This window comes from Anomaloglossus baeobatrachus, chromosome 3, assembly GCF_048569485.1.
Source record: "Anomaloglossus baeobatrachus isolate aAnoBae1 chromosome 3, aAnoBae1.hap1, whole genome shotgun sequence".
In the NCBI taxonomy this organism is placed as follows: Eukaryota; Metazoa; Chordata; class Amphibia; order Anura; family Aromobatidae; genus Anomaloglossus; species Anomaloglossus baeobatrachus.
The window spans coordinates 578,172,025-578,185,687 of NC_134355.1; the positions used below are offsets into that span (position 1 = coordinate 578,172,025).

General features: G+C 43.7%; 1 protein-coding gene across 2 annotated transcripts in view; it reads left to right on the forward strand.

Moving 5' to 3' along the window:
• SLC16A14 (solute carrier family 16 member 14) overlaps positions 1 to 6,948 on the forward strand; it is a 97,987-nt gene extending 91,039 nt beyond the window's left edge. For both annotated transcript variants that reach the window (XM_075340979.1, XM_075340978.1), the window contains exon 6: positions 4,420 to 6,948. In XM_075340979.1, coding sequence (XP_075197094.1) covers positions 4,420 to 4,571 — 152 coding nt within the window. In that variant the 3' untranslated portion in view covers positions 4,572 to 6,948. The remainder of the gene's footprint in view (positions 1 to 4,419) is intronic.
• Positions 6,949 to 13,663: the final 6,715 nt, after the last annotated feature.

The following is a 13,663-nucleotide window of genomic DNA, read 5'->3' on the forward strand; positions in this document are numbered from 1 at the left end:
GAATCCGTGACCCCAGTGATATATCGTTAGATACATCATTGCGTGTAATGGGGCCTTTGGTCCTGGGTATAAATCCAACCAAGATCATCATCCCTATGTTTGCAGGGGTTTCATCTGGCTGCTTTGCTTTCGTCTAACATATGACTTTTAGGGTCTGTGCGCACTGGGAAATGCATGTTTCTTAAGAAAATTCCGCACCTTCTGGCAGAATTCTGCACCTGCGGCAAAAAATGCACCAAAAACACACCAAAATCCGCATGTGGTTTTGCCTCAGTTTGTTGCATTTTTGTTGCAGTTTTGTTGCGGATTTGGTGTGTTTTTTCCGCGGGTTGTTCCCTTTGGTTTTTTACCATTATCTATGGCAAAAACGCAGGTACCTGCGGAAAAGAAGTGACATGCTACTTCTTTTTGCTGCAGAAAATCTGCAGAAATTCTGCAGCAAAACCTATAGGGGGGAAAAAATGCAGTGTGTGCACAGCATTTTGGATTTCCCATAGATTTTGCTGGGGAAAGACTGCAGCAAGCTTACGAACAAAAACGGCGCCTTTTCTGCAGCAAAATCCATGGTAAATCCGCGGCAAAAAATGCAGTGTGTGCACAGGGCCTTAATGAAGTTTACTAGTAAGTAGAAATGAGCAGACCCGTGGAAGTTTGGGTTGGGTGGGTTCAGACGGACCTTAGATAAAGTTCAGTTCTGGACTCGGATTTCACCTGAACCTCATTGGAAGTAACTTATTGGCAGTTTGACTCTCCACCCTCATATGGATAGCCATAAACAGTGTACTACTGGTGGATGGAGAGCGGGGTTTTTCTTTTTTCTCTTTTTTTGTACACACTACATCTGATAATGCTGATTTTATCCCCAATGAGAGCCATTCAGATACTGTAAGCGGCTCGCACTGGGCTGAGCACTGAGCGTACCCGAGCACAGCAATGCTTGCTTGAGTGGTGTTTATACGTAAAGCACCCGAATTCCGAGCTCGAGCACTAATTTTTTTTTTTGTAATGTCCGTTTTCGATACAAACACTGAATTGTATAAAGTTCAGGTCCGCTCTTTGTTACTAGTGAGTGTATCTTAGACTCGGATATTCTGAACTGTATTACGGAAACGGGCTGATGTAAATAATCACTGTTCAGCACTCCAAAATAACTTATGGTTTGTTCATTTGTACATCATAGTTGTTGTTGAGAAATTGAAACCACAATTTATTGATGGATTTGCAACACAACAGACACCTATGGACCCGCCGACACATGTAAACTGAGCCTTGGCAGCTGTAATGGTCTACACCTCTCCAAAAGACTCATTCTTTTGTCGAATCACAGCAACACTTGCACACAATAGTGCTACATGGTACCTCCAGCCGTTTCCTCCAAAATAAAACATATGTACAGAGCTAGTCTCGGACTGAAGTGCCAAGGGCCCACCAGTAACATTAACTCTGGGGGCCCACTAATCACCTACAAGAAAATATTACATTACCTCATTCACAAATGTATCTTTCTTCTATATAATAATAGAAAGGTTAGTTTGTTCAATGACTGATTAGGTTGCTGCCTTGTCTGTACAGGGAATCAAGGCTATCGCGCCAACTACTGCTCATACATATGGATGGGGAGCCAAATCCCACACAAGGGCCCCCTGGGGGATTCACCTGTTCCCCAGTGGGTCAGTCCAAGCCTGTATAGAACATCAGGACATATATACATATGGATGCACATCAGAAAAATGTACAGTAAAAACCTGACTCTTCCAATAAACTTAGTTTTTAAAGCAACATGCAAAGAAATAGGGTAAATTAGCTGTCTGTAATATGCAGTAAATAAAGGTTTCCACTTTCACACTGCTTACACCAGTTATCAACCATATGGGTGGTCATATGATGGTTTTCAGATATGCAAATAACATTATCAAAAAGGAGGAAGTCTCTAGCTCCATTTATTGAAGGTAGGAGGAGGAGGTTTCTAGTGCAAGCTATTGAAGGTAGGAGGAGGAGGTCTCTAGCTCCATCTATTGAAAGTAGGAGAAGGTCTCTAGTGCCATCTATTGAAGGTAGGAGGAGTAGGTCTCTAGTGCCAGCTATTGAAGGTAGGAGGAGGTCTCTAATGGGATCTATTGAAGGTAGGACTGGGAGGTCTTTAGTGCCATCTATTGGAGGTAGGAGGAGGAGGTCTCTAGCTCCATCTATTGAAGGTAGGAGGAGGAGATCTCTAGCTCCATTTATTGATGGGAAGAGGAGGAGAACTCCAGTGACATCTATTGAAGGTAGGGGGAGGTCTACAGTGCCATCTATTGAAGGTAGGAGGATGTCTCCAGGTCCATGTATTGAAGGTAGGAGGCGGAGGTCTCTAGTTCCATCTATGGAAGGTAGGAGGAGAAGGAGGTATCCAGCTCTATCTATTGAAGGTAAGAGGAAGGGGTCTCTAGTTCCATCTATTGAAGTCTGAATAAGAAGGTCTCTAATGTGATCTATTGAAGGTATGAGGAGGTCTCTAGTGCCATCTATTGAAGGTAGGAGGAGGTATCTAGTGCCATCTGTTGAAGGTAGAAAGAGGAAGTCTCTAGTGCTATCTATTGAAGTAGAAGGAGGAGGTCTCTAGTGCCATCTGTTAAAGGTAGGAGACGGTCTCTAGTGCAATCTATTGAAGGTAAGGCAGCGATGGCAGAATTATAGGTCACACAATGGTTGATGGGGAAGATTTGAAAATAGACTCTTCAAAGAGGAGGACAGGGTTTCTATTAACCCCCCTATGAGAGGTAGTAATCTTGTCAGTGTATTGACCTTTAAAAACCTTTGCTGCATTACATAGGATAAAAGCCAAACCAGTATTTTCTCCAAAAGAAAAAGTACTCAATTTTAAGACAGCTGTTAAGAGTTCTTACCCCTTGAGAATGGGTGAGTTACAATAGATGGCACTATAAACCAGGTTTTTTTCCCTGTTGGAAGAGACTGTTTGCACTTCTTTTTTCCAAAGGACTATTGCCTGACCAGTAAGTCTCCCGATACTGACTTGCCACTTTACTCAAGGAGAAACATTCATCTCCTTACCTTCATCAGAGGCCTCTCACTCAGTCAACTAGTCCCCTACTTTGCAAGAATCCTGAAATCACTGTCTCCAAATGTAGCTACTTCTCATTTTGGAGAAGATTCTTTTTTGGCTTTATATAATAGTTCAAGTGCAAGGTTTTTTGCTACCTTCATTAGATGGCAATTGAGACCCTTTTCTCTTACTGTTTGAATAGGCTATGTACACACCCTCTTCTCAGGGAGCATTGCCTTTCCTCTAAGGGTACCTTCACACTTTAGCGATGCAGCAGCGATCCGACCAGCGATCTGACCTGGTCAGGATCGCTGCTGCATCGCTACATGGTCGCTGGTGAGCTGTCAAACAGGCAGATCTCACCAGCGACCAGTGAACAGCCCCCAGCCAGCAGCGACGTGCAAGCGACGCTGCGCTTGCACGGAGCCGCCGTCTGGAAGCTGCGGAGACTGGTAACTAAGGTAAACATCGGGTATGGTTACCCGATGTTTACATTAGTTACCAGTGTGAGCAGGGAGCAGGGAGCCGCGCACACTGAGCGCTGGCTCCTTGCTCTCCTAGCTGCATTACACATCGGGTTAATTAACCCGATGTGTAATGCAGCTACATGTGCAGAGAGCAGGGAGCCGCGCACACTGAGCGCTGGCTCCTTGCTCTCCTAGCTGCTGTACACATCGGGTTAATTAACCCGATGTGTACAGCAGCTACATGTGCAGAGAGCCGGGGCCGGCAGCACAGGCAGCGTGAGAGCTGCGGAGGCTGGTAACTAAGGTAAATATCGGGTAACCACCTTGGTTACCCGATGTTTATCTTGGATACAGCTTACCTCAGCTGTCAGACGCCGGCTCCTGCTCCCTGCTCGCTTCATTTGTCGCTCTCTTGCTGTCACACACAGCGATCTGTGTGTCACAGCAGGAGAGCGGCTTTGAAGAAAACGAACCAGGGCTGTGTGTAACGAGCAGCGATCTCGCAGCAGGGGCCAGATCGCTGCTCATTGTCACACACAGCGAGATCGCTAATGAGGTCACTGCTGCGTCACAAAAAGCGTGACTCAGCAGCGATCTCGGCAGCGAGCTCGCTGTGTGTGAAGCACCCCTAAGTCTACATAAACCAACTTTGTTCTGTCTTCAAGGAGAAACTTTTACCCCTCTCAAATAGTTTGTAGATGTTTCACCCCTGAGGGAGATGCAGTACCATGCACATCCACTGCACAATGTATGGCACTGTGCCACTGCAGTACAATAAAAATTCCAAAATTGTCTGACTCGTGAATTTTTTATTAAAATTGATTTTAAATCTTTTTCATTGAGATGTAATTTGGAATCGCTATGAAGTAACTTATTTTATAAATTTACCGTCTACTTTGTCTCCTTTAGGATGGATTTTTGACATCACACAGAAATACGACTACTCTTTCTATGTGTGTGGCTTGCTCTATATGTTGGGAATTATCTGTTTATTGTTGGAGCCTTGCCTACAGCCAAAGGAGAAAATTTGCGAAAAACCTGTTGAGAACCATGAAGTCTGAACGTCAAGACAACCTGTATCATTGCCAAAAACTTTACACCAAGTCATACAGACATCATTGCCAGTAATACCACACCAAGTCAAGCAGGACCATTACAAGACCAACTCTCCTTATACCCATCATACCTGCAGTTCTGGAAGGGCTTTAAAGCCACAAATTGCCATAATACGTCTTTCTGCTTGGACACCTTGTACCTTCTGAGGACATAACAAATATATAATGTTCAGTGCACTTATAAACTGTGGCTACTCATTAAGAAAACACTTACTATTATGCATATTCACAGTCTAAGCCAAATATCCAAAAACTGTTCCAAGAGCGATTACAGGGTGGAAGGACAAGTGTGGGGATTTCTGATCAGTATGTGTCTGGGTGATTCATTGTGTAATGCAGAGAATTGATGTTTGCAAAACATATTTTTATATGATAATGGACGCGTTTTTATTTTAAGATATTGCCTCACTTTACTCGTTAACCGTTACTGTGAAGCTGAAATATAAGTGGATGCTATATCTGACAGTAATTTCATAGACGGATTGCAACTTCTACTGTATCAAATAGAGAAGCACAAAGTGAAAATCATGTAAAGCGTAATTCTGCTTTTATAGTGTAAATCTAATGACGAGTAGTTTGTTTTATTTATTTTGTATTGTCTTTGAGCTATGCTGTGTCTTCTCCTCTGTTCACATATATAGGTAAAGCTTCTTTTGACATCCTGTTGGCTGCACTTGGAGAAAGACAGTAGACTATCTTTACATTGTTGTCAGGCATGTGACTTTACAGATTTGTGTAAGATTAAATTCAGATGGTCATTAAACATGGTCCATGAACAGACTGGCTGACGATCTACAAGCCCAAACTCAGCTGTCTCATAGGCATATGGGAGGCTGATGATTTCGTGTCGGGAGACCCGTGGCCAGTCTGTACATGATGGGCCATACATGGAACCATGTTTCCAGTCTGAATTCAGGCTAACTGTTTCTAAACCTCCACGATGCCCCCCTCTGATGATGAGGTATATAACTTTGTATCAAAAGGGGTTGTATCAGAGTATAAGGCTATGTGCGCACAGTGCGTTTTTCGCAGCGTTTTTGCGCGTTTTTCGGGTGCGTTTTTGGCCTTAAAACTGCAGGACTTTGCTTCCCCAGCAAAGTCTATGAGTTTTCATTTTTGCTGTCCACACACATCTGTTTTTTTTACCTGCGTTTTTGAGTTAAAAAAAAAATGGACATGTCAGTTCTTTCCTGCGTTTTTCTGCGTTTTCCCCCATGCAATGCATTGGAAAAACGCAGCAAAACGCAGAGATCAAAAACGCAGCAAAACGCAGCCAAAAACGCACCAAATCGCGTCAAAAACGCATGCGTTTTTGATGCGTTTTTTCGACGCAGGTGCGTTTTTGTGCGTTTTTAGCGGCCAAAAACGCACAAAAATGCAGCGTCAAAAAGACGCAGTGTGTGCACCTAGCCTAAAGAGGTTGTCTGCCTCAACAAAATCTTGTTAAAAATAATAAATGAAGGCATACTGTCCTCCTGTCACCCCATGGATCATGCCAGGATGCTCTTGTGGTTCTCAAAACTGGAAGCATTGATGTCACTTTCAGATTGCCCAGGCCTGTGATTGGCTGCAGTGGTCAAGTGACCGCAGTGGCACATCATTGGATGGACAGGGGGTGAGTCTACATGATTTTAATGGGTTTTTTTCTTACTAAAAGATTAAAAAAAAAAAAATAATAATTTTTATATATATATATATATATATATATATATATATATATATACTTACAAAACAAATATAGAGAAGAAACAAGTTCCCCACACAGAGGGTCTTCAGTCCGCAGTGATTTTTCTTTCTTTCACAAAATAATAGTATATATACAGTATATATATAAAGCATTTTTAACAAAACAGAGTGTAATATAACCAAATACAACTAAACAAGGGAGAAGGGGGAGTAATTAGGAGGTAGGTAAAGTGGTGAGGCCCAGGGATGCATGTAGCAGACGAGTACGGAGACCAGGATAGCCATACAATCCACCTAGGTCTGCCACATTTTCAGAAAGAGCTCCGACCAGTCTACACCAATGGCATTTATTTGTTCATAGGTCATTATGCTGGTTATGATTTCAGTATTTTTAACACTTTTATGCCACCTGTAAGGCTTTTGTTGAGGCCGGACAACCACTTTAGGTAAAGCAAAGTATTAGCAGAGTGACTACATTTGATCCTGTTATATGTTGTAAATTATTATTTAGAAGTCGAGTTTGCTTTTCCTCACTTTGTAAAATCTGTTCCCTTTTAGCTTTCATGACATTCCTAATAATTGTTTTAGGGAATAGTACTGTTTAAAATAATAATTGTGGAACATCTTTATTTAGAAACACGTTTCTTCTGTTTTTATTTCTGGAAATTGTATGTAGAATATTACCACTGTCCTTAGAACAGAATGATTGAGTATGAACATTTATCCCTGATCATTTCCCAGTGTGTATATGTCCAGTGATCTATCAGCAATCAATAATTCATTTGTTTGTCGGTGATCACTTATTTTTTGATCGGTGATTATCAGCAGTTTTCTTTGGGCAAAATCGGATGTGTCATTGCCAATAGTCTAATTCAGTTTTGGCCTTATATATCAGCATAACTCAAGATAACTGAAAAAAGTTTCACACTTTTTATCTAAATTTAAAGGTTTCTAAAAGAGACATTGAATTGAGTCTGTCAGCCCAACCTGACAACATGAAGTAAGCCCCTTTAAAATCTGCACCTTTAGTGTTGTGATCTTTGCCTTCAATGAGCAAATACTACATTTTAAAGGGAACCTGTCATGTCGTTTTTTGATACTAAATCACCCCCAATATGTTTTAACTTATGCAATATGCATCACTCACATGGTTTAAAAAAAAACAACAAAAAAACAAACATGTATTTATCTTAAAAAAAGGTTTTATATGCTTATGTGGATGCAATATATTCCTTAGGTTTCAGTCATAGAGGTGGAGCTTTGCTGGGATCAGTCACGGTCACTCAAGTTCAGACATGATTCTTTTTTTTAACTTAGTCACGCCCCCTTCATTGTAATTGATAACGCCACAGGTCCTTCACCAGCACTTCTCTGCTGAGCTCCGCTCATTACGGTCACATGAAAAATGCAATCTGGAGACCAACAGCCTCAATAAGAATATTGAAATGCTAGTAATTATGTTCAATAATGAATCACTGTTACCATTTTTTAAGACATACTGTGAACAATTCTAGTTATTGGACCCATGTGGTGACACATTTCACAAATGTGCCTTAAATAACCAAATTGGAGAAATTGATTTAATGACGTTGTTAGACCAAGTGACTAGATCCCCATAGGTTAGGGAGAGGGGCTGTTCTCATTCTAAGCACATTAATGGCATATCCACCAAAGAGATCTCATAATATGCTAGATCACTGCAGGTCTCTTATCGCTCCTCCTTCCCCATTAGCCAATTTAGATAGGACATACCCGACCTTAGGAGTAAATTGAGAATTGTCCAAAGCCTCCTATATTGAAAGCATATAAACTGAAACTTTCAAAGTCATAACTTCCATAGACTTCAATTCAGAGGGACAGATGCGGGAGATACACAACTGTCATCGAAATTGTTCAACCACTGTTGTAAATAATGTTTATTACCTAAATGTACAAATTTTCAACAGTTTGCAATTAATCAATGAAGATTAACCTACTGTATATACAGTGGGGGAAAAAGTATTTAGTCAACTACCAATTGTGTAAGTTCTCCCACTTAAAAAGATTAGAGGCCTGTAATTGACATCATAGGTAGACCACAACTATGAGAGACAAAATGAGAAAACAAATCCGGAAAATCACCGCTTCTGAGTTGGCAAGATTTTTTTTGCAAATTATGGTGGAAATAAGTATTTAGTCATCTAAAAACATGCACAATTTCTGTCTCTCACAGAAGTGTACTAACATGCTATTCAATGCAGCGTCACGATGAGTACCTTTGTTCGCTGTGATCGCGCTTCTGAATGCCGGGCACTTCCAGTCATGCACAGTATGAAGCCAGGTGTATGAGTCCCGGCTTCAGAGAGGTCTACTGCGCATGACTGAAAGTGTCCGGCATTCAGAAGCGCGGTCACAGCAAACACATGTATACGCAGCACCGCTCATGATGCTGCATTGAATAGCATGTTAGTACACCCCTGTGGGCAGCTAGTCGGGGGATATAACACCATTGGGACTAGTCCCCACGCTCATTAGCATAAGATAAAAGAGCTTTAGAAATACTTTTTCTAAAGACCTCTTTATCTATGGTAGTGTATACAGGGATGGTTAGGCAGGGATTAGCAATATGCACCCAGAACTGCTCGTGGTTCTCGGTGCATATTGCACCTGACAGTTTCCTTCTAAATGGTTTTTCCAGGCCATGCAATAAACTACCCATGTATTGCAAGATTGAGAATCCGAACAGTGGCTACACTACACACTATCAGGATACCTGATGTTTCACTAAATCAGTAGTTTTCTTAATAGCCCTGAAAACCACTTTAAGCATGTGGACTGATTTTTCTTCTTACTGGCCCTAGGAACATGACTTGTCTCCTAAAATGGTGCCCAGCAGATAAAAAAGTACTCTCCTAATAATTCAGACCCCACATACTATTTTTTATCTTTTTGGTTTTATACTGTATGTTGGGATATTTGGACCTTTTTAGACATTAGAGTTTAAAGGGGTTTGATCTGGCAGCATTTTGTTCCATGGTCTGTTTCACTCACTGCGGAGCTACAGCTTGGTCTGTCCCTGTCCATGTGCTGATGGTCTATTTACCTTTACTTTATTTTCTTCATTGCTTTGCGGTTAGCACCTGTTTTCTATTGCTCATTCTCACTGTCCAATCACATTTTGGGTATTGCTATTTATGCTCTCCTTTTTCAGCATATTGTAGCTGTTTATATTAATTTCCTATATAGATTTCTTCTAAGGAGCTCCAGCCTCGCTACTTGAGTAATGACCTGTTTGCACAGAGATCAGGGTTGAATTTACTCAGTGCTTTCTTTTGTCTTTTCTACACCTATCTTCTGTTTATTTGTTAGGTTTTATGAGGTAACCCTTGCTAAGCATTTATTATTTATCCTCTACACCTGTGCATGTGTTTTATGTTACCTTACTTTTGGGGTTTTGTCTTTCTCTGCATGCTTGCTCTGTTTCATCGTGCTTAGCAACCTCTCCCCTGGTTCCTCAGGAGCTACACGATGGTCAATTAGGAAGCCAAGTCCGAGTTGTCATCTCCGGAACAGCACAGCTCTATCAAATAGTTGCTGAATCCGGGTATTCAAATGAATAGAGCAAATCTGCAGTACCCTGCTGTGACCACTATGTGTTATGACTCGGCGCTGTCATAGCCGCAAGCAGCCTGCTGCGGTTCTAGTTGCGCCCAGGCGTCGGCTGCCATTTTTGGCCGTGCCTTGGGTCGCTGGCTTCTTCCTCCTCCACATCTAAGTGTGGAGATGCGGCTAGTGCCCATGTGCGTGCCGATTTACCCCAACCAGTCCAGTATTTCGCCTAGTGAGCATGCTCAGCTTGACTGTGCCATTCCTGAGGCTGAGTCCTCATTTCAGGCTACTGACCATGCTCCTACACTTAGTGCAAAAAGCCTCTTTGCACAGGTACTGGGACATCATGTCATGTCTAAGTCCTGTGTTGTGCCTGCTGAGCATGCTTGGGCAGATAATCTGATTTCTGAGACTGTTGTTCAGGCTACTGAGCGTGCATCAGATGCTAGGTCCGGTAAGGACCTCACTGGGCATGTCAGTGACGTGGCAGGCTCTGATAGGCCGACACACATCAGGTGTCCTGATGATGTGGGCACTCCGGACAGGCTCGCGGAGGCCCGCCCCTATGACACGGCACCTCACCATTGGTCGTCAGACGATGACTGGTGAGGTGTTTGGGGCGTGGCAGCCATGAGGTCATCAGTGACATGGCGGTTTTGGATAGACCGCTTGTGATGTCGCTGATGACGTGGCACTCCGTTATTAGACCCTGGAGGTGCCATTGTGGTCCACCCTGGGTTTGGGGTGAACCCAGGTTATAAAAGGGGCTGGAGATTACATGGAGGTGTGCAGTCTTCACATTTGCTCAGACAGAGCACAAGCCATAGATTGGAAGCGGTAGGCAGGGTTAGGCGTCCGGTGCTTGTCACGCCAAGACACCATGGCCAGCACGTTAGGGTCAGGCACCGGGCTTCCACCTCCTTCCATCCAGTCCTGCTAGTGCAGCCCAGTGGAGTCAACTGGGCTGCGGCTGCTGCACCACCTGTTCTCATATTGGCTTCCCAGTCAAAGCAACCGGTGTGACCACCTGGCCTGACGTGTCCTGTACACACGTGGCCAGTTGAGAGCCCTGGTGGCCAGAAACGCTAATCGGGGGACTGCTCGGTCTGATGTGTCGTACACACGTGGCCGACGGCGCTTTCGCGGCGGTCTTCTGGTCAACGCTACCTGGTCACCACCCGGCCTGACATGTTTCCTACACACGTGGTCGGTGTAGCGCCAAAGTTACACCGAAACGCTAACTGGGTTGTCGTCCGGTCTGATGTGTCCCTACACACGTGACCGGTTCCCAGTCGACAGGGAATTTCTGGGCTGAGTGAGTGGAACCTGTGACACTATCAGGATTCACAGTCTCCTGATCTAAGTGTTACTTAACTTGGATCAGGCCCCTATTATTTCAGAGCCACCCAGCTCTGTATTCTCCGCCTAACCTTAGGGTTGCCAGCAGCTCCTTTGTCATCTGCAGCACGGTGGGCCCCAACTGGCGATTGGGATATTTAGCACCTTATCCTGATCTGCCAGTCCCCCTGTAACACTATGCAGTTGACAGAGCTGTGTTGTTCCATTCTGGAAATGATCACATCTGAATGGCACCAAGAACAGCTGATCAGGGAGTTGGATAGGGGGTGCCGGGTGTCGCACTCACTCCTATTACGGTAGTTTGATATTGATGAGCTATCCTAGGGATAGGCATCAATATAAGAATACGAGACATCCCCATTAACTATTTTTGCTACCTGTCTGACAACTGATAATAAATCCTTCCATTACTTATTATGTGCTTCTAAAGATATTTAACACAATTTTATACAGTAAAGTCACAGCCAGACATAGAGATGGTAAAAAATTATTTATTTTTTAGTCATATTTTGCAATTAATGCAATATATGACATCATCATAGTATGGAGCTGCAGCTGATGTCAGGATCTCTGCAGATGATGGAGTCAGTGTCTCTATGAAGCAGATGAGGATCATGATGAAAATGACCTGCAACTTCTGCTGATTTCTGTAAAGAGACGACAAGATATTATGTGCCGCCCCCACGTCAGCAGCAGTCGGGCTGCTCGGATTCGGATCCGCAGTGGCTCGAGGGATCTCCGGACCCGGGGGTCGCGCGGACACTCAAATAAAATGGGCGTATATGTACGGGGATTGCTGTGGATACTTTGTGACGCCACCCACGGTGTGTGGTAATCTGGAGTACCACCGCTGCTGTTAGAAAGCACCCAGGGGCAATGGAGTGGCAGCTGGATGTTAACCCCTCCGTGGGTAGGGGTGGATTCCCCGAGGCTCAGTGTCCAAAACATGGGCGTCACAATTACATCACATCAGTAGATTCCTAATAGAAAGTAAATATAAATGAGCTGGAGAGTAAAAGAAAGCAAATTCTAATATCTACTTACACAAAGTGCAAGTTGTTCTGATCCAATTCCTCCATGTTCTCCAGACTTGGACCTTCCTTGTACAAAATGGAGAAAACAATTATTTCTATTCTACATGTAATAAATATATCATGGGCGAGAGAGGAGGGAATGAGAGATGACTTACCATCTGGTGTTTTTGGGATGTCGCTGTTCATAGCCCTTCTTGTTTGGAGAGATGCGACCAAAGCTGATGGTAAACTAAACAGCAGGAACATAAAGGGGATTTTTTTTTACATCTTCATAGTAATGTAATTTTAATGTGTGCATGGCTTCCTTAGCTGGGCTGGAATTCAAGATGGTCTCTTCCACCATTCACATCACTTCCTTCTTGAATCTTTAAGATGTCATTTTGGGGCTTCATCAGAACCAGTTGTTACGGCACAGGGGGCACCGATGGATGGAGCAGAGCCAGGTAGAAATGTTTCTGAAAAGTTTTTTCAAGGGGAAACATCAATTCTACTTAACGCATTAAAAAATCCCTGATCCCCATCAGAGAAAAAACCTCCAAATGTAACCAGGGGCTTTTACCCACAAGGAGATGCCATCATATATGTGCCTCTATTCAGACCACACTGCCCAGTATCCCAACATGTTTTGCCTATAGCTTTGTAAGGAGGTACTGGTGGCTATCTTTTATAGCAATTTTGTCCATTTCTCACGTGTTATATTTGCGCATGTGGGCCTCTCATCAACACATTGCCCGGCTTCCCGGAAATTAGAGTGCGCATGTGTGTATGCACTTTGAGTAATCCGATTGGACGCTGGGCAAGGAGGTAGATGACATTATGGATCAAATGCCCACAGGAAGCAAGAATCACAATATTGAAAGTGGGAAAGAAAAGGGGAAAGAATTAGTGCTGAGCAGACCTGGACTGTAAACGTCCGGATCCGCGCGGTTTCAGTGCTATCCCCGGGCCGGACCCGGGCGCGGGATTCCGGCTGCACGATCCGGAATCGGCAATTAATAAAAAAGTTAAAAAACAATAAATAAATGAGCGTTTCATACTTACCAGACTCTGTCATGGCGGCACACTTGCTTCCGGGTCGCGCTTTCACTTCCTGTGCTGTGCACGCAATCACACAGCTTTCCGTGCTTTCCCCGCCCACCGGCTGTCCTCTCAGCTGTGATTAGTTCCTGGCTGACGCGCCCCCAGCCTGTGACAGCTCTGCCGTGCAGTCATCGCAGCTCAGTAATAGGCTGCTAGGTGGGCAGCCGTGCTCTATACCTGCTCACTCTGACATGTAGCAGAGCTGGATGTGTCGCCGCTGGATGTCGTGTGGATTACGTCGGAGGGCTGTGGTGGGATAATAAAGTGGTGAAGGAGGAGGCTGCGTTTCTA